Source organism: Diadema setosum, chromosome 17 (genome assembly GCF_964275005.1).
Source record: "Diadema setosum chromosome 17, eeDiaSeto1, whole genome shotgun sequence".
Classification (NCBI taxonomy): Eukaryota; Metazoa; Echinodermata; class Echinoidea; order Diadematoida; family Diadematidae; genus Diadema; species Diadema setosum.
The window spans coordinates 28,356,458-28,377,032 of NC_092701.1; the positions used below are offsets into that span (position 1 = coordinate 28,356,458).

The 20,575-nt window shown below is 39.9% G+C and overlaps 1 protein-coding gene across 1 annotated transcript; it reads left to right on the plus strand.

Moving 5' to 3' along the window:
- Positions 1-1,425: 1,425 nt before the first annotated feature.
- On the plus strand, positions 1,426-12,651 carry LOC140240413 (outer dynein arm-docking complex subunit 3-like). The gene is made up of 11 exons (XM_072320179.1): positions 1,426-1,680; positions 3,158-3,357; positions 4,288-4,467; positions 5,115-5,342; positions 5,786-5,908; positions 6,897-7,040; positions 7,732-7,892; positions 8,640-8,796; positions 9,697-9,852; positions 10,763-10,847; positions 11,940-12,651. Exons 1-11 carry the CDS (start codon positions 1,599-1,601, stop codon positions 12,065-12,067), a joined length of 1,644 nt encoding a protein of 547 aa, XP_072176280.1. The 5' UTR covers positions 1,426-1,598; the 3' UTR covers positions 12,068-12,651.
- The last annotated feature ends 7,924 nt before the right edge of the window (positions 12,652-20,575 follow it).

Consider the following 20,575-nt stretch of genomic DNA (forward strand, 5'->3'; position numbering starts at 1 on the left):
ACCAGCTATCAACACCGCAAAACCATGCACGAGGCAGACAGGAACACACGAAAGGGAAAGAATTGCTTGAACTTTCATCAACTAACTTCTTTTAAGCATTTTGTATTCACTACCAGAGTAAGAAGGCTATTTTTTTCTGATATAACTGGTAATTAGCCGGATGGCAGCAACCTTAGAGAAAAATACTCCAAGCAAGCAATAATATCTGGAGCATCATTTGCGGTAAAATAATGTGCCATTTTCGGTGAGTAATGATAAAAGGACAATAATGTAATATAATCAGGTCAATTACCCCAGGTTAGGGTAAAGATTAGGGTTAGGGTTAGGGTTAGAGTTTGGGTTAGGGTTAGGATTAGGTTCAGGATTAGGATTGGAGTTCGGGTCAGGGGAAGGGTCCGGTGTAATTGCCCATGCAGGGGGTAATTGTCCTGGACCCAACGTGATATCAGGATATTCTTCGTTCTCTGTGAGAAATTATTCGTGACAGAAAAATATATTATATTTTTTTAATCCTTTGGTTTTAATGTAGTTAGGGAAACAGTGTAGCTTTCTCTAGGCAAATAAATGTTATCTAAAATAACACGACTACAGCGAGTACGTCACAGTTGAAAGTCGCAAGTTTATTTCATATTGCTGTCCTCGATAGGGGATATAATACTTCATAGAATGAGTTGTCTGAAGTTTAAAGGGTGTGTACAGTTCTGGTCGAGGTGAGGATTTAGCTTTTAACGTTTTGCGAGATATTCAGAAACCACTCTATGAGATGTCAAAGAGCATGCAGTTCTAAGGGGTATCAAAAGTTTATTCGATGAAAATCGGTTTTGAAATGGCCGAGATATCCAAAAACAAGGTGAAACAAAGCGATCCTAATAAAGTTGTGGCATGTCGCCTTTTATTATTAGCACTTTTTTGGATATCTCAGCCATTTGAAAACCAATTTTCATCAAATAAACGTTTAATCCTTCTTAAAATTGCATGCTTTTTCATAATTATTTCATAAGAGGCTTTTCATTATCTCACTTAGGAATGCTCAAAACATATGAATCCCCACCTCAACCAGTACTGTACAGTCCCTTTAATCGATGCATGATATATTTTCTGTCTCGATGGAAAGAAAAAAGAAAAAAGAGGAAGAATAGGGGCAAAACCGCTTTCGTTGACATGTTGGTGGCTGTGATGAGTTTGATTGGGCCAGGAGAGCGAAGAATGCTGTGACGATCGCCGACTTATCGAGTTTCCGAGTGTTGGGTACTGAACTCGCATGTCTTACGGACGTAGCTGGCGCTCATCGAAATTATCGTCAGTTGCTACGGGAAACGTACGGTAAACACCGCGTAGCCTGTGCTTGCGGACGATTGTGCGGGATGCGTACCGTCGCACGGGAACCGTGTGTCATATGGCCGCTATATCTGCGTTCATTTACTGAACGAGTTGTATTGACAACGTAGACTCTACATCCAAAACACACTGTCACCGATTGATTGTGGGACTGGGTGAGAATTGGATCGGGGATGATCACAGTGGACCGTATATTTTGTTACATTTTCATCGGTACTTCGTCAAATTGATATTAGTTTGGCAGGAAAGAATAGTCCAGGATGCCGGGCGTCGGCAAGACGAATAGCAATACTCCTATTACGGAGCAAATAAGCGAACTACAACGCAAAATCTCACTATTGGGTAAGTGTCAAGTGGGGCATTATTCACGTTAAGTTTGTCGAGACAGATCGTTTGTTACCGAGTGAGAATGATTTAAGAGGTGATGGTAGTGCAGTGGATTGTTTTCGTGCGTTTTGTGTGCCAGGACTACGGAGCTCCACAATAAATTAAAATAAGAGGAGGGGTTGCATGGGCATGGATGGGCCTCTGTTTCCTTTTCATCTGTTATTAACACTAACAGTGTTAAGTATAAAATAAAGGAAAGTGTGTGTTTACGTCGTAGTGCGTCAACAAGGCAGGGGCAAGGCAAGATGGAGTGTGTGTGAAGCCTAACCGTTACATGTACATTGTACGTCATGGTGGCATCATACAAGATGAATTAATCTCTTTCATTTCACTTTCAGATGTAGCTTCACTATTCAGAGACTTCATTTCTCATTCTGCAGGAGTACACCATTGCTCCCAGATTTTGCTACCCTCTGGCATTGTACTATTTGTAGGGTTGGACCTACTACTATTACTAATCGACCGCCTAATGTTTATTTGCTTGATAAGAATATTTAACACTGAAATTCACGTAAAAAACTTAACCTACGTGATTGAGAAAATCCAGCTCTATCAAATGCCGTTGTTCCCTTTTCGATTCGAAGTTTCAGTGCAAAAATATCGCCGACGAACTTGCGTAGCCTCGTTTCAGCTCCCCGCGGTAAATCGCGTTTTTAGGATCGACCGCTGATTTTGCATTGACAATGCACGTAAACCGAGTTGTATTGAACACCGTGTTGTACGAAGCTTTTTAGAAGCCTTTTAGAAACTTCCATAGACATTACATTGTGCTGTCATTACGATTCGGTGAAAATATTCATTCGAAATTTTGTCCTTGATTAAAACCATTAATGAACAGTGAATTATCGTGTTTTCCCACACCATCCTAATCTACATTCAAAGCCTATCCATTTTTATGTGCTTTGCGCGCAGAGAAGTGCGTACTAAGTGTTCAGTGCGCGAATTATACGCGGTCGGTTTCAAGAAGGGTGGTCGATATGTAGTAGGGCTACCATACTACTTGTACTGTTTGTAGCTCAAACATTTGACACTATGTTAATACTGGCCGTATGCTAGATTCTAGATCCCACTTAACAATACAAGATGTATGATGTGCCCACCTAGTAGAAGTTAGAACCAAGAAGTCTAAATCATTAACATAATGTCAACACACTAGAAGTCGTAACGTAGTCATGAGTCCAGACTCCACTGTGGAGTCTAACCCTCTCTGGCTGCCACGCACAGGGTTCTGTAACTTTATTGTAAACTCTGAATTGGTCTGCTCGTAGGCCTAATCAGTATTCTATTTACATAGGTTTTCATATTAATGATTCTTGTGTTGAGTTTGATGAGATGCCATTGTGAGTGCCACTGTGAATCACTGGATTGAACCAATGACTTGATGCAGTTGTTTACTAGTTTCTCTGGTGTATGTATTCATGTCTGTGCTCAGATGGAGATCGCAAAGCCTACTATGAGAGTTCCCAGTGGACCATCAAGCAGAACCTGGAGGCCATCCGCAAGCTGCGCAGTGACAACAAGACCCTGCACAAGCGGCTGGCGGCCAGCAAAGCTGGTGATGACAGAGTGCTGGACATTGCCTTCAAGAAGAGGGAGGTCGAGCGGGCATCTCTGCGTGGCAAATCTGGGAAGGTATGTGTATTATATAAACTGCGTGCTTGTGTGAGTAGCCTTATTCACTGTGTACTTAAAGCATACAGCATAATGCAAAGTGCATATGGTATACAGTGAGAGAAGAGTGCAAACTTGGATTGTACCTTTATTTACATTTAAAAGGAGGTTAGAAGACTCTAAACACATAGTGTGCACATACCATCATATTAAATATTTTCAGTTAAAACTGAAAGATTTGTTATCTGGATGATTAAAAAAAAATCTGTGATATGTGAGCTACATGTACATCATGCACTTCTCTGATCTAATCTTATCAGTTCTAGAAGGGTTAAAGGTATATGAGCTGTTTGCACTGAGAGATATTTGGGATATCCTTTCCAAGAAATGCTAATCACACATATGTTATGGTTTGAGTAGTGTACATGATTCCCCAACTACATAGTGTGTGGCTGTAAGAATGTTCAATTGGGAAGGCAAAGTAGTTGTATCTTCATTTAAAAAGATGAGAACTTGTGTTTTCAAGTTTTCACCATTAAAAGGGAATGCCTTGCCAATAAGGCTACTCAGTACGAACAGAAATGTAAGGAAATAATCAGGATAGTGCTTTCTCATCTAGTAATCACACGATGTGTGTTTTGATGTATTGCCTCCTTTTAGATATTTTTTTTCTGTAATCTTTTTTTTTTTTTTGTCTGTGAATGCAGAAAGATGCCTTTTGAGTGAAGAGTGAAGGATGCATAATGTTAGAGAAGGTGCCATTGGTGCTAAAGCCGTATAATCTTGTTCATCAATCATTTGGATACAATTAGCAATATATACATAATATACAGTCATCCTGGTATCATTTCAAACATCATTGAGTGGATATCGCTGTGCAATCCATTGCTCTGCATTTCAGATCTTTATGCAATAGTAATTGAGCCCTGTCGTGTTGTTGCTTTCATGTAGGAGGCCATCGTCATCATGGACCAGAAGCTGTGCGAGGCCAAGAAGCGTCTGAACGCCGAGACGGCCCAGACCCAGAGGCGGGAGAAGAATCTGAATGAACTGGAGGTCCAGTTGGACCAGATGCACAAAGACGCCTCGGACGCTCAGGCCACCACAGCTGGTACCTCTCAGGATGCTATGGTGAGAGAGAGTTATATTCACACAGCTCAAAATCTGTGACCAACATTTGTATAGTATTGGGCTGCTGTCACATCTCATGGCAGTAGAGGGACTGTCGTGTGAAGCTGATCACCATAAAATTAGCTTTTGATAGAATGCAAAGTATCTGTGAGTTTCATTGGTAAGAATAGCTAATATTGAAAAATTATGGGCTGATGCGGAGTTGTATTTTCAGACTTATTTGTCACCGTGTTCTGTACTCTCATTGTTGTAGCATTTTGCTATGTGGATGTACATAGATAGTAGCCTGGGAACAGAATGCAGTTATTAGAGAGATCCTTTGATAAATGTGACATCTGTGAGTCACCTGCAAAGATGTCTGAGTGAATTGTTTGTCATCTTGTTTTGCATGGTTGCTCACCAGAGTTATATTCTTCGGACATTTTGTTGTGTCATAGACAAAATGACATGGTCTATTTTTGCTGCATTGAATTATTATATGGGGTTTATTTAACCATTAACACCTCCATACAATGTACATGTGATACTGCCCATTAAAGCCATGCTCAGTAAAGGTATGTTGGGAAGAAACTTATACACACAGAGATGTAATCAAAGATGGAAACAGCGAACAATGATTAGAAACTCTTGTTTGCTGTTGAATGTAGACGTTGAGGTCACTGGAGAATCGCCTTGACAAGGCCAACCTGAAGCTGCATGAGGCAGAGCACATCAACCGCACCTACCTACAGATCAAGGAGCAGATGATCCGCGACAGCCTGACCTTCGGCAATGACCTGGACGGAGAAGAGAACGAGATCGCCCGCCTCAAGGAAGAACTGACGGAGATGAAGGCCATGGACCGTGATGCACAGATTGCGCGTGATGTAGCCAAGGTCAGGGCAAAATTTATTATACCACATCTTTAGCAGCAAAAGCTGGTGAAGTTCTTTGTTACATTTAGATGCTCTACACCCAGTATAAAAGATAGCAGCAAATCTCCACAATCTTGAATGGAAATCAAACAAAGGTTTAGCAGTCTCCTACCATTTGAATGTTGGTAGGTTATTTACAATGGTCGTCTACGGGAGTTACAAATATTGGTAATGCTTAGTATTTCCAAAATTGTGAGCATGGATTCTGATAGCATTGTTTCTGTTTTTATTGATGCCTCTTAAAAGAGCAGTCTGCTGTCAGAAAAATGCAGAGTGTATTTTATATAATGTGTCAGTGTTATTAAAACCCCTAGTCTTTGTAGAGTTCCTTTTGATGTCGTGTAAACTTTTGGCATCGTGAATATGGAGTATACACGCTGTATCTCATTCTCCTTGATTTGCAGGCTGAGCTTGGCAAGCATGAGGAAACAGTTTACCGCGAGAGGCGGGAACGGGAGGAGGCGCTTGCAGTCCTGAAGAAACAGGCCGAGGAGAAGAAGGCACACGCAGAGCGCGTTGAGAGGAGGGTAAGTCAGATGATAGTTACCCCTTTGATTTAAAACCAGAATTTTTCGCTTGAGTGAAACTTTCATGAAGTTCACAAGAAGTTAAGATTCATGAAAGTGTTTGTCTACACAGTGCATTGAATGCCAGTGGCAATTCGCGAAAGGTTCATGCCACGAAAAAAGGCTGTTGGTTCCAGTTTTTGAAACTTTCATGTCGGGAGTGTTTCTGGTTTTACAGTATGTCCTTGACAGGAAAAAGAAAAATAGTAATAAATCAGTGACAATGTTCCTATGCAAATTTCAATCATGATGAATGAATTTATTGTCAGTATGTGTCATTTGTATACAGATTAGACAATTTTGTTGTGATGGTAAAGTGACAAGGATGGTAACAGCAATCATAACACCGTACTGAGGAGCTTTTCCTCACTAATTCCACCTAAAGGCATAATTCACCATGTGCAGATGAAACAAAAACCCAGCATTAGTGCTATAAAATAGTTCTAAAATGTGAGTTGGGGATACAAACAACCACTGTAAAGATTTGAATCCGTAAAATTGATGTTAAGTATTGTTAAAATATACGAAATGTAAACAATAGTTATAATAAAAATGTTTCCAGACTAAACCATCTACAGTTACGGTTTGCTGAGAAATATACAGATATCTCCTTACATTTTAGGCTTTATTGCGAAAATTTTGTATGATAGGATGTTTTGTGGTACAACAGACCTACACATATGCATTAAATGTCATATCTTGAAAATTTTTTAAATCACTGTTCCCAAAGGTAAACAGGACCTTTGACCTATGCCATTGATGCAGTGGCATTGCTTCCCACATCAAACTAAAAATGCTCCTGAAAGTTGTGTCATCTTCGGGTTTGTGACTTCATGCATGTCTGTTCCTATGTGGATTGTTTACTTTGGGGGAAATAAACGACCAGTTTCTCTAAGACACTAACTTATCTTTATCTTTCTCATTCCCAACCCCCTCCCTCGCCCCACAGTTGCAGAGAGCATCCATTCAGCACGACGAGCTCACACCAGAACAGAAGCAGCTCATCACCGGCGAGGAGGAGGAGAAGAAGATCGGGACATTTGAGGAGGCCTTCCAGGCCATGAAGGAGGCTACAGGCGTCTCTGACCTTGCTGTAAGTTTCATGCACTTCCTGTAGATTTCACACACATCAATACTACATAATCAGGTTTTGATGAATTAATAACCATATGATTACACAAAAGATAATGAATGAAGGAATAAACGGAAGGATACATAGATGAATGAATACATAGAGAAATAATCTGAATTAAACTGAATGATTAAATAAATAGATGAATAGATGTATAGACACATGAACTAGAATTATTTTTAGAGCTTTATAACTTCGGTATTGTTTCACACACATCAATACTATGTATATAGTAGGTTTTGATGAATGAATAACCAAATGATTACACAAGTAGATAATGAATGAAGGAATAAACAGAAGGATACATAGATGAATGAATACAAAGAGAAATAATCTGAATTGAATTGAATGAATAAATAAATAGATGAATAGATGTGTAGATGCAAAAACAGAAATAATCCGGAGAGCATTAACTTCCATATTGTTGTGTAAATTGTTTCTAATTACTTGAATGAAATTAAAAAGAAAAAAAGAAAATTGTGAATGTATAGTGTGAGCAAAGGACAAGACTTCCAAAGTGAATTTCAGAGGTTTAAAGCATGTAGCAGAAAAGAATTAAACAGCTCTGTGCTTTCAAGTGTGACAGTCGTTATCCAAAGTAGATTTTTGTCATGTTCTTGACACTGTGTCACCTTCCCCCCTGACATTGCAGGAAGTGGTGAATCGGTTTGAGAACCAGAACTCCACCTACCAGCACCTGATAGAGCTGAAGGATGCCAACGAGAAGCAGGTGGTGAGGCTGAAGGAGGAGAAGGCGAGACTCCAGAAAGACTTTGAGGAGATGAAATACTCCGGAGAGGCCAAACTGTCCAGGTACGGCGTGTGGAAGTAATCAGATCTAACAAAACAAACTATTTAACGCCAAACTAACACCAGATTCGAAAAACTTGAAAGAATCATGATATCTCAAACGAGCAATTTTCAGGATTTCCCTAATAATAATATGCAGTATGCCCCATACAGCTGTTTTCAGTGGAATTCTTATTGTATCACTCTCAGTATGAAGACCAATTATAGTGTATTCACAAGGAAACATTGAACATCTGCCATGCATGTATTTATCGAAATCTACATACTTTATGACATTATTAATATAGGCAGAAACAACAATACATTTTCCCTCATATTATAACAAGCATGCTTCATTTTAAAACTACTTTGTACGGCATATATATTGCTAAGTTTTTATTTTTGCAAATTTTATGAGTCAGATGCTACTCTTGAGTTTTAACAACACGCAAGAATATTTACTCCAACCCCGACATGAATGTGACGAACACGCGTACAGACATTTCTCCATTTTTAAATGTATTCCACGATCGCGGATTTAAACAATTGCTAAACTCTCGGGAAGTCCCAATTTGAAAAAAAAAATTAGACTCGCTACATACTAAGCATACAGCTTATGCAATATTTTAAGGAAAGGCCATGGTCTATGGATGAAAATATCAATAGATAATGACATAGTAGTCCATGATGCACTTGATAAAGTGTAGAATACATGAGTTTAGCAAGAGTCCTTGACTCCTAATAAGACTTCTTGCCCGCTCCACCCAACAGCGGCCAGAGGATGCTGGAGGAGTTTGAGTCCCACCTGAAGAAGGAGGAGGAGAGGCAGGAAGAGTGCTCCAGCAAGCTGGACAAGTGCAGCAAGATCCTGGTCCAGGTCAAGGCGGGCGTGGCCCACCTGGCAGACAAGCTTCAGCACATCAAGGCGGTGAGTTGGTGTCAAGACTCAAAGGCCCACATTCATGATGGTATTTTAGATTTAGTCCAGGGTTTATGCAAATTTCTTCTGTAATTGTAAATTTGATATTCATTGTAAATGTATATGATGGATCACATACACCAACAAGACATCCAATAATATGACCCGCGCGTTGATACCCAAGTGTGTAATATATGCCAATTTCATGCTTGTTTTAGTCCATGGACTAAATTTAGACCATGGCTATGATGTAAACAACCTTTATGACTACGGGTCAAAGAATCACCACGGAGCAATATAGTCCTCACTTCACAGTGCTGAGTGCTGTTGGAGGTTTAGAGTGATGCCGTAAATGCTGATAATGTCAACACCTTTGGAGCCTTGCTCTGGCCGAAGTTTCAGAGTACAGTTTTTGTTACCAGTAGTCTGTCTAGATCAGACTTTGTGAAATGAAGTACAAAGAGCAATTTTCTTACCAGGTTCTCAGTTATGATAAAGTTTCTTTGATAGATTTGCTCAGACTTTATCAACACAACACTGGACTACACTGTCTGGGCATAGGTAGGAGCTACATTTGAGGAATCTTTTTAGAAAAGATGCGTCCCCCATGTGTAAGGTAGAAATATTGAAGATAGAAGAATGCTTCCGTTCCCTCCATAAACTAAAACACAAAGATCACCACCCCCCCCCCCCTTGATACAAATGCACATTTGTGTTGCAAATTTGGAGGTGCAAGTCTGATTGAATGGCAAGAAATAAGCAACACTCAGGGAGTCTCTGCAGATATCAAAGAGATGGAAAAAATTTTGTCATCACAGCTCCACAAAATATGTAGCAACAAATGACGCTTTTCGTTTTGCCCAGATGTTTGAAGGTTATGACTATCCCTTTGCCACCCCCTACGCACAGAACAAGGGTCATGTACCCCAGGCCCAGCTGTCGGTGGAGGCTGACGAGTACGTCCTGGACCTCCTAGCCACCTGCGAGGAGAAGCTCCTGAAACTCATGGAGGAGCTGGACGGCCATGACATCAACGACACGCTGAGGCAGATGGAGGAGGAAGAGGTGAGGCTCATGATGCATGATGGGATAGTTTCAGAACCATCCAGTTTTCCTATCGATCTCTCTGTGTGGGACGTATCTTGATATCTCATTGGTCCATTCACGCTATACAAACAAGTGAAGCCGCCATGCTTCCATGTTACCGGGCACACTCTGTAGGAACTTGCACACATTTTCCAGCAGAGACTGTCTAAAGGATCATGTGATGTCACAAGCTTCATATAAAAGTGTATGGGTGATGTGTGTGACAAAATGGCGGCGCGGTGGCTTCAAATTATTGGCCTATGAGATATCCAGATGCTTCCAATGTAGAGATCAGTACTTTTCTCCTGACTGCTGATAAAAAGTAAAAAAAAATAAAACAGAAGATAACACAGAGGCACTTGTCTAAAGCTCTTCAGTCTGCATACTGCAATAGGTTGGTGATCAATCTTGCCAGGATGTGAGAATTTTCATCAGAAGTGTATCTTCAACAATGGTACCATCTGTTTCAGAAGATTATTGGGACCACTATTACACACTCGTGGTCATTTGTATAGCACTTTGATTTTTTATTATGTTTCTTCAGAAAACAAAGATACAATATTGCAAAGTTTGCAAGGCTAATTTTGTTTCCAAGTGAACCTGAAACCATTCATTGTATCTTCTTTTCTTAGTCTGTCAGAAAGAGCCTAGTGAGTGTCCATTCAGACATGAACAAGTTCTTTTAGTGGTGTCCACATGCTGTAGCAGCTGCAACAGCAATAACAACTCGACATTCCAAGTCTGTCTCAAGCTTTGAAGCCTGAAGTGTCTTCAAATATTGATAATAGTAGCTTACATCATTTTGCAATGATTTCAGGTGGTAGCAGCCCTTGTGGCACAAATGACCATTTTCATATCTCTCTTATCTCTCCCCTCCCTACTCCTGCAGTTCCACGCTGGCATCGAGGGCTCCCTCCCGTCCCACAACACACGCATCAAGTTGCCAACCACACAGAGGGACACAGTGTATGATGGTGAGTGTGGACCTCCCTCAGACTTTTCCGCCTAGTCTCTGTCAAAGTCCCTTCTGCTGTAGTGATTGCAAGAGAAGCAATCAGATGGTTGGTAGGGAAGACTAGTTAATGCCACCACCAAGAGCCTGGACCCATTGACAGGGCTTTAGGAGAATCATCATAATTTCATTACACTTATGTCTTTGGATTACTGAATTTTACTTTGGGGGTTTGGTAGCAAAAATCCCAACCAATGAAGAGAGAGCCTCTGAAAAAGCTCAGTATACAGGTTTTGCATTAATAGCCAATGAGGAAATCAAATAATTTCATGGGACGAATTGACTGAATTATTCAGTGGAAGTGGTGCATGAATTAGTCTTTTGGTCTACTTCAACTCACTAGCTCTTTGCTTACAACTGTTGGTGCTATTGACTGCTTGAGGGCCTATGAAAGAATCTAATTTCCTCCTTGAACTTCATCCTAGCTCTGAACATCTGCCTAGGTGTGCTTTAGATCGATTTTATAGGCTTCGTCTTCGTCTTTACAACAAGTATTACTTATTACATAAGAGAGAGGATTTTGCAGTCAATATTTCTAGAATGCAATAGAAGCATGCATAATGTACCATAATTGGCAGAAATTTGTCTCAGTGAGAGATCAGAATTTCAGTTTGAAGGAATACAATCCACTGATGTGAAGAAAGGAATCCACAAAAAGATGAGCTTGTTTTGCTCAACATGCTTGCATCCTGATTATGCCCAATCAATCAAGCCATCATGTTGATTTACACTGTCTATTGGCCTGCTAGCCCAAGCATTTAAAAGAGAGGTTATTGAATGTTGTAGCCATTGTCTGCCAGTGGGATTTATATAACTCTCTACACTGCTGTAGAATATAAGTCATAAAGTGATTTTGACAATATATGATTTCTTTTAACCCTGAAATCTTGAAAGCTAATCAACCTTTCAGTGTTCTTACATTTTACCTGGTGTATGTAGGATAAGCACCTGGGTGCATTTAGGTAGGTGTCACGGAACAGGTACTTTTAACATGAAAAAAAATGTGAACAAGCTATTGTGATGTATGCCATCTTTTGTCCCATCTTTTTTCCAGATGAGGATAGCGGTGATGATGAGGACATCGTGACAAGGAACACCCTCAAGAAGCAGGCCCAGATGCTGGTCGACTCCAAGACCAAGAAGCACAAGGTTCGAGCCCGCAAGAAGAAGGGGACCAAGTAAGGAGGAGGAGGCAGAGGAGACGGACTCACATTAGCCATCGGGTCACCTAGCGAAAAGATTTGTGCCGGTCTCTGTAAAGTTCTTAACCGCCATCATAGATATATCTGTGCATGGCTTGTCTCTTGTATGAGTGCTGCTATTCAAGCACATTATCACAGCTCCCCATTTCTACCTACCACCATTTCTTTGCTTCTAACCTGGCTGCCATAAGAAATTGAAATCAGCTGGCAGTAGCACATACGAGATGCAATGCTTGGCTCGTTGCCCTATGCAGTTTTAGGCCATGTATGTTGCTCAAATCCCTAGGATATACCACTGAGCCTACAGGCAATTTTCTGTACCAACTATGGGTGCAAACTTTTTGGTTCCTCCTAACTTTTGTTACATCTGTTCGGGTAAGGATGCTGCCCCGAAATATGAAATGTGTTTGGTGGTGTGGAATTTGGTTCGTGAAATCACACATTTGAATTATGATTTGTGACATGCATTTGAGAGCATATCATGTAAGGATTAGTTCAGAGTGTTTTATACCCTTGTAAATATTCTCCACAAGAGTATAGTATTTGTTTGTGTGTGTGAGAGAGAGAGAGAGAGAGAGAGAGAGAGAGAGAGAGAGAGAGAGAGAGAGGAGCTTCACCCAATTGTATTTAATGTATATCATTTACAGGTTGTGTAAAGTTTTTATATCTTTATGATATGTATTCACTGCTAAATGAACTGCTTCTGTCCGTCCATTTCAGAAAAGAAAAGAAAAACACCTTTCATCGAAATCACTGTTGTATGCACCTACAGTGATAACACCCATATCAGTAAAAAGTCACACCAAACAACATGAATAGTTTATGAAAGGTTTGTGTTACCTCATAAGCGAGATGAACATTGTCCTGGTTTTCTTGGTTTCAGAAATATTCCCTGATATCCCCTACTTCCAACTGAATCATTTGAAGTAAGCTGTCTGTAATGCTATTTATTACATCAGTTTGTACATGAAAATCAAGACTGATCATGTATTATCACTTTCTATGTTTTTCTTAATTTTTTTACTTAAAAAAGGAGACATTGTCGATCTCTCATTTCAAAACAGGAAGATCTTTTTTTATCTGATGTATGAGGTATGGTACCATTTGTGTCGCCTTGGACAAAAAAGATTCTTGCTCAAGAATGAATGGGCTACTATCAGAGATGTCACATTCTTTATCGAAGCATTTCTTTAACCATTACTTCCATTTCATTCATGTTCTATTGTACTCGTTGGCATGCTGCCAATTTTATGATTTGACTCAATAATTATACATGTTCAATCATGTGACTTTCATTCTGATTTTCCAAGTGGATTTTATTAAAATCAAAACCTTTACATTGACTTTGATATCTATGTCAACCAGATGTACACAATTCCTTGCAGACCATTTTGTAAGAACTATGCATCATGACAAAGATTTAGTTTCTATTTGATATCCTCTTTTTTTTATATGTAAAAAGCCATACTTGATTTCCCAAATTTGAATGGATTCATTGATATATGATGTACATGTAATATAAGAGTTAAATGAGCATACGTGTGTGTACAGGGCGTTTGCTTTAGTGAGAGAAAACACCATTGATATTGTGACAGTTAGTTGATGTATAAATATTACATTTCAAGGAATTGTTCAGTCAGGTTTTGTTTTGCAAGCTTAAGTGCAGACTCTGATATGGAAAGGTGGAATGTATTTGAGAGAAATATATAATTGAAGCTTAATTGACTAGTTTTGGTACTGTGTCTTCATTTTGTTAATCGCCTTGTATGAGATGTTGATGTTGGAGATAATGGATGCCTTGATTTGAAACGATGCTTGATTTTCTTCAATAGATAAGCAGGGCTCGACACTAACTTATTTCTCCCTGGTGGCCCATTAAAATCCTTAAGTTTGAAATTATGGTGCCCCCCCCCCCCCAAAAAAAAAAGAAAAAAAAAAGAGAAAAAGAAAAATGTAGTGGGAATAACAATAAATTTTTAATCCTAGTTACTTGATTGGGCCTCTAAAAGATCATCTTGATGGAAGTTTGGTGGCCTGACATAAGGGTTTTTTTTTTTTTTTTTTTTTTTTTTTTTTTTTTTTTGTTCTTTTGGGGTTTTTTTTAGCCCCAGGCTATTGCTAATGTCGAGTCCTGAGATAAGTCAAACCATTGTCCTTAAATGTTGATTGAAGGTATCTGACTGATTCGCTCTGTTTCATTTTTATCAAATTGACACACCTCTTTTAGAAATAATGCTTGAATTCTTCTCTTTATAATGAGATAGTGTACATTATTTGTCATGATTTACATGAAGGCAAACACAAGTGAAAATGTGTTGCATCTCCTCATGATGACCCCCCCCCACACGCACACACACACACACACACACACTCACACACACACACACACTCAACTCTGTGAACTCTATGAGAGCACATGTAAGCACATGATAACATCACCATTCAAGAGAGATATTGGCTTATTCTTAGTACTCATGATAACTGCATGTTGGTGTTACACATATTTACAATGAAGTCTCCTGAAGTTTATAATTTCTTTAGGGTGTAATGCAGATTGACGAAGTGACATTTCTTTTGTTTGTCTGTTTTTGCTTCTTTTTAATTAGCCAGCAGTATTGAAATCACTATTCTTAGTCTTGGTGTTTGAGCACGTTTGAATGGAAATGGATACATAAAAGGAGCCAATTGTGACCGATTGTAGGCATCCTGTCATACCTGTTTTGGACAATAAGTTATGATGTAAACTATCACTCGATGACGGTTGAGGTACTAGTATGTATTGTCCTAGTCACGGCGTAAATCTCGAGGTAAGAATTCCAGGAGACGCAGAGCCGCATTCGAAATGTCTCCCTCTACTGACCACGATCATACACTAATATCATGACACCGTCTTTCGTTAGCGCCATTAGCCGCCGATAGTGTCTCGCGTTCATGTCACTCAAATTCATATTTTCTTATGGATATTGAAAAATTCAATAAGATAAACGATGATAATACCCCTATTTCGAATTTTACCTATATATTTCGGGTGCTGAATCCGAATCTGGCCGATGGAACGTTTGCACTCGGACTTGAATGTTTTGAATTGCTACCATAATGAACGCCAAAATGGCCCCCAAAATGGCCGCCAAAATCTGAAATCATATGTGTGCATTTCCTTGGCTTTGTTTACCTGGAGTACATTCTGCTTGGCCAACTAGGACGGTAGATCGTGCCTACCTATCACTACCACAACCACTGCTTCCACTATCCTCAGAACCAACCCAGGCCGACAACGAAAATATGGGACCCATGTTCGTATCACTTCACATTCATGTCCAACTGAATGATAAAACATGCCTACATAATAAATGCCAAACCACTATTAAAAGAAAAACCCCGATCTGAAACTTCAAGTAATGAATTTAAGAGCGAGGTAATTTTAGCCTCGCTTTGTATACATTTAGTTTATGAGTCGGGGCGTGACTCGTTCATTCTTATACTTTGCATCTACAGTATATGCCTGTCTTGCCTTGAATGCGGACAGAAACCCTCGACACTATAAGGGAGGTGTTCATCTCACCTTCCTGGCTCCATGACACTATTAACCCTTTGTATGCCACGTTTATTTCCTCTCTATAGAATATTGTGTGTAAAATTTGTGCGCATTTGACTCAGTGGCACAGAGGGGTTTAAACCCATGGTATTCTTACGCCTTAATTCCGTATAGAAATCTCGGCTGGCGCTATCCATTGTCCACTCAAGTCTATTGAACTTCAATCCTCGACCATACTGGAATTATAGGCGGTGTCAAAGTTCTTTTTCAGCGACGGCTACGGGTCTATCAAGAGGTGTATTGAAACTGCCATCATTATTCACAACCTGTTGTATACACAATAACTGGATCTGTGGTATTGTGGTTTCGAGGGGGTTAATTCCTTATTTTGTGGCCACATTGCAGGCACTTGATTCCAAGAAAGGGTTTGGTCTCCACGCGCAAGTCTTTTTTCACATCACCCAACACGATGTGGTTGTGCCGTTATGGACGCTCTCCTGTAGATTTTAGAGAAAGCGACTGGCAAGAAAAGACTACGCTACTCGGGATCATTCATGCAGAACACCCAGAAGTCAATAAAAGAGATGCAACCCCCGGATGGTCGGGCGGAATTCCCCCTGGTAGTCGCCATGAGTGGACGTGCATCACGCAACTTCAACCACACCCATCACAGGAACAAACTACACACCATCACCACCGTGCACCACACTGAACAAAGCCAACAGCGAAACTGCCCCAACACAGCAGACACGCAATACTTTACTTTCAATATTTTACATTCATTCTACATTCTTTTCCACCTCAATAATTAAACTCAATGAGCATTATTTCCCAACAGTGTTATGCATTCCGCTATCTATACACCAAAATCACCATGTCAGCAGAACACCTCATTATAGTCTGGATGCCAAGCCAGATTTCCAGCCTAACTTTATTTTGTCGTCCACCAAAATGTGGTGGACTGAATCCGAATCTGTATGATGCAACTCTTGAAATATTCAAGACTGAAATTCCCTTAACTTTCCCGATAAATGAAGGGAAAAAAAATGACTCTTGAGATATTCAAGATAGCTGCCAAACACTGAAAATCCCGTAAATTTCCCAATAAATGATGAAAAAGTTGTAATTGATTGTAATGGTTTTACTGAATCAGAATCCGAAATTTGCAACTCTTGCATCCGTGAGACTTCATTATAGTCTGGATGCCAAGCCAGATTTCCAGCCTAACTTTATTTTGCCGTCCACCAAAATGTGCTGGACTGAATCCGAATCTGTATGATGCAACTCTTGAAATATTCAAGACTGAAATTCCCTTAAATTTCCCGATAAATGAAGGAAAAAAAATGACTCTTGAGACATTCAAGATAGCTGCCAAACACTGAAAATCCCGTAAATTTCCCAATAAATGATGAAAAAGTTGTAATTGATTGTAATGGTTTTACTGAATCAGAATCCGAAATTTGCAACTCTTGCATCCGTGAGGATTTTGAGAGACAAATATTCAAGTTGGCTATCGCAATGGCCGCCAAAAATATCAAAGTTAAAAACAAACAAACAAACAAATACTGAAAAAATAGTTTAACCCTATTTCAAGAATGCTGCATCCGAATTTGAATGATTCATCTCTTGTATCTTTTAGAGTTTTGAGAATAAAAAATATTCGAAATGACGGCTAAATCTTCAATTCCTGCATAGTGTTTGTGATGCATTTTGTATCTATTAGCCTGTTCAAAACGTAATTAAATGTGGCTTGATTGTGTTTTTTTTTTCCTCAAATATTCCACCAAAAAACATTCTTTCCCTTCAGTCCACCTCCATTAGACTTAGTACACAGTAAAGACGCACGCGCGGATCAAGGGGTGACAGATGCCACTATAGCCGTTCGTATTTTCTCTGAATGTTTATATATGTGACTTTTTCCGACTGGAAAATTTACAAAGATGTGCACCAAGAATGTTTGATTTCACTTATAAAATGCAAGAGCTCCCTCATGTGGCAGGGAGATACCCCTACCCACACCCTCTCGTCTCTTGCGATAAAGAATAACAGAATGAGATCAAGGGAAAATAAGCAAGCTATTTTGTATGGAGTGATATTGGGAAAGGGTAAGCCTTAGCTGAACTGGGCAAGGCAGTTTGCAAAACAGTCTTTATTAAGAAACAATTAACACTTGCAAATTGAAATCAGTCTGATATTTCGTAGCTCGAAAGTCACAAAAACACAACAATCCATGAATATGAATTCTTCCAAAAAAAAAAAAAATAGAGTAAAGTATATATTACGAGGTATTTGCGATTAAAACTTCTTTAAAAAAAAAAGGGAGAAAACGATAGAAACGTGTGGATATTCAAGCATAACTTCAAAATATTCCTTGTTTTGAAACAGGTGAGGTATCACTGGAAAGGTTTTATTTTCCTCTATCTGATGATGGACTTATTTTAAATTGTCAAAAAACGGCGCTTAACCTGTTGTGTGATCATTTTTTTTTTTTTTTTTGGTATCATGCGAAGCTCATCTCTGTCCGAGTATTCTAGGTTTGTGAATTCAGATTTGCTGGTGGTTATCTTTGGTGACAGTCTTTAAACATCTTTTTACTCGTTGTAGGTCTATGATCACACAAATGCTTTATGTTGCTGGCTTTTCTCTAGAATAAGTTTGCAAATACGACATTTTGATTCGTTGTTTGTTTGTGTTTTTTTTTTGTTCAAGTCAAAAAGAGTGTCTCATTATCAATGTCCATGAAGTCTGTCGTGCGAAGCAGCTGTCGGAGACGGATAATATTTACCATCTTCGCTGACTAAAGAAACAGTGGCCGATGTGTTGTCGGCACAACTATTAGCGCAAATTACGAGTCTCTGCCGGAGCGATAGTAACTTCCGAAGGTGTTTATCAGTCAGTGTTCAGAAAAATTTTTAAATGACAGGAGCGAAGGACTGCGTATTATTAACATCATTGCAGTCGACTGCCCAAAATCGTCATCACTTTATAAGGGACAGGACAACTTGACCACAGTGAACGCTCTCATATGAGTTGCCCATTAAATCCATGCAAGGAAGGGTGTGAACGAGGACAAATTGAAGAAGCTAACAGTGCTTGAAAAGTAATCGCGTGAACACACGTCATGCGGACGGACTTTTTTTCCGGAGTGTTTTGCGCCGGGAGTCCCGTGGAAACAGTGTCCGCGAATTAATGAAGCTTTGGCAGCGAAAGCTGTAGTTGTTGAGCTAATGGCGCGGAATCGGCACGGCGTTTACTTGCGCTCTGCAGTTTGCAATTGGCCCTCGAAGCGTCCCGCTTAATCGCGCGAAAGCGATCACCTGCTCCCGGTTTGAAATGCGCTCCATCAAGATCACGAGAGATAAAGATCTAGGCACCTTTTTGAGTAAGATGAAAAAGAAGGGAAAATAAAAAGGCAAGGTAGGTCTACCTCTGACTTAGCTGTCGGTTCGGTTCATTCAGCGAATGGACATCGCGCAGACTTGGCCGTGGGGACTGGATGAGTGGGACACGAACGTAGGTGTGATTAAAGGTAAAGGCCCGGTCCCACTGGCCGACGGACACAAAGCGTATGCAGAAAGGACACAGTGGACGAGCAAAATTTCGGGGATGGCTTCATCCGCTTTCATCCGCTCCAGAAATTGACAAAATTGGCGAAAATTGGCGGTAACAGAACGGAAATAGAACGGACGTGGGTAGTATGTAGCGGGGATGTTAAACGGATGTTCATCGGAAGCCTAGCGGATGAAAGCGGATGGAAGGGGATGACAGCTCCGAAGGGGTTACCGGAGATAATTGCGAAACGGACGCATAGCAGAAAAAGCGGATGCAGAGTGGATGCAGAGCGGATGCAGAGCGGATGCAGGGGGATGCTTTCGAAATGCTTTATATACGAGATGCATACGCTTACATCCTTTCTATTAACGTGCTATTAACGATGTAAAGACGTTCTACGTACCATATCTTTCCTCCCTCTTTCCGTTTTTGGCTGCAGCGGATGTGAGTTGCGAGGATGCCCAGAGGATGTAGAGAGGATGCAGCGGACGTTTAAGGGATGCCGCACGGACATACAACGTTTGTTGTTCGTATGTCGCGGATTTACATCGTACACAGCGGAAAGTTCATCCGTTCTAAAAGTTTTAAGCAGCTTAAAACTTTTTGCGCGGATGAAATCACAGTGGACGGATGCTCGATGGATAGAGCGGATGAAACACGTATGCGATGGGTACACAGCGGATTCGTAGCGTTTTCCAACGGATGGCAAGATTTTTTGTACGCTTTACATCCTCTTTGCATCCGTAAGTGCAGTGGGACCGGGCCTTTAAGAGAGTTCAACCAGAAAAAAAAAGAGATACTTTTTACTTTTTTGTCATATATGTATGTATATATATATATATATATATTTTTTTTTTTTTTTTTGGGGGGGGGGGGTGGGGGGGGGGGGGTGATCTTTCGAAGCACATTTCATATACATGTATTTAAGATTTGAATGCCCGAATACATACTTCACTGTTTAAACAGTTGCTTCAGGCAGCTGATAGGACATAAACCTTAGATTCTCGTTGATATAAACGTTGTCTGTTATTGTTTGACCAATTTCAATGATCCAATACTCAATCACGCCGTATGTCAATTTGAGTTGGAAAATCATGTCACCGGTAAATATGATATAATGTTTTAAATAGTTATGACAACCATACCGAGTCATTTGTTGGTGTCAGATCACGTGATATCACCATTATTATTTTATAGAAATAAAAAAGAAACAGAAAACACGGGTGTTTTGAAGTTTCAGTTGGCTTGATCACGAATGAAGTATTTGATACGCGTCTGCCACCGTTTTCAAAATTTTCTTTAGGAGATACAGAATAATCAAAATAAACAGACTGCTAGAGGTCTACTAAAATATTGCAAAAAGGAGATATTATGGAATATCAAAATGAACGTACTCTCACA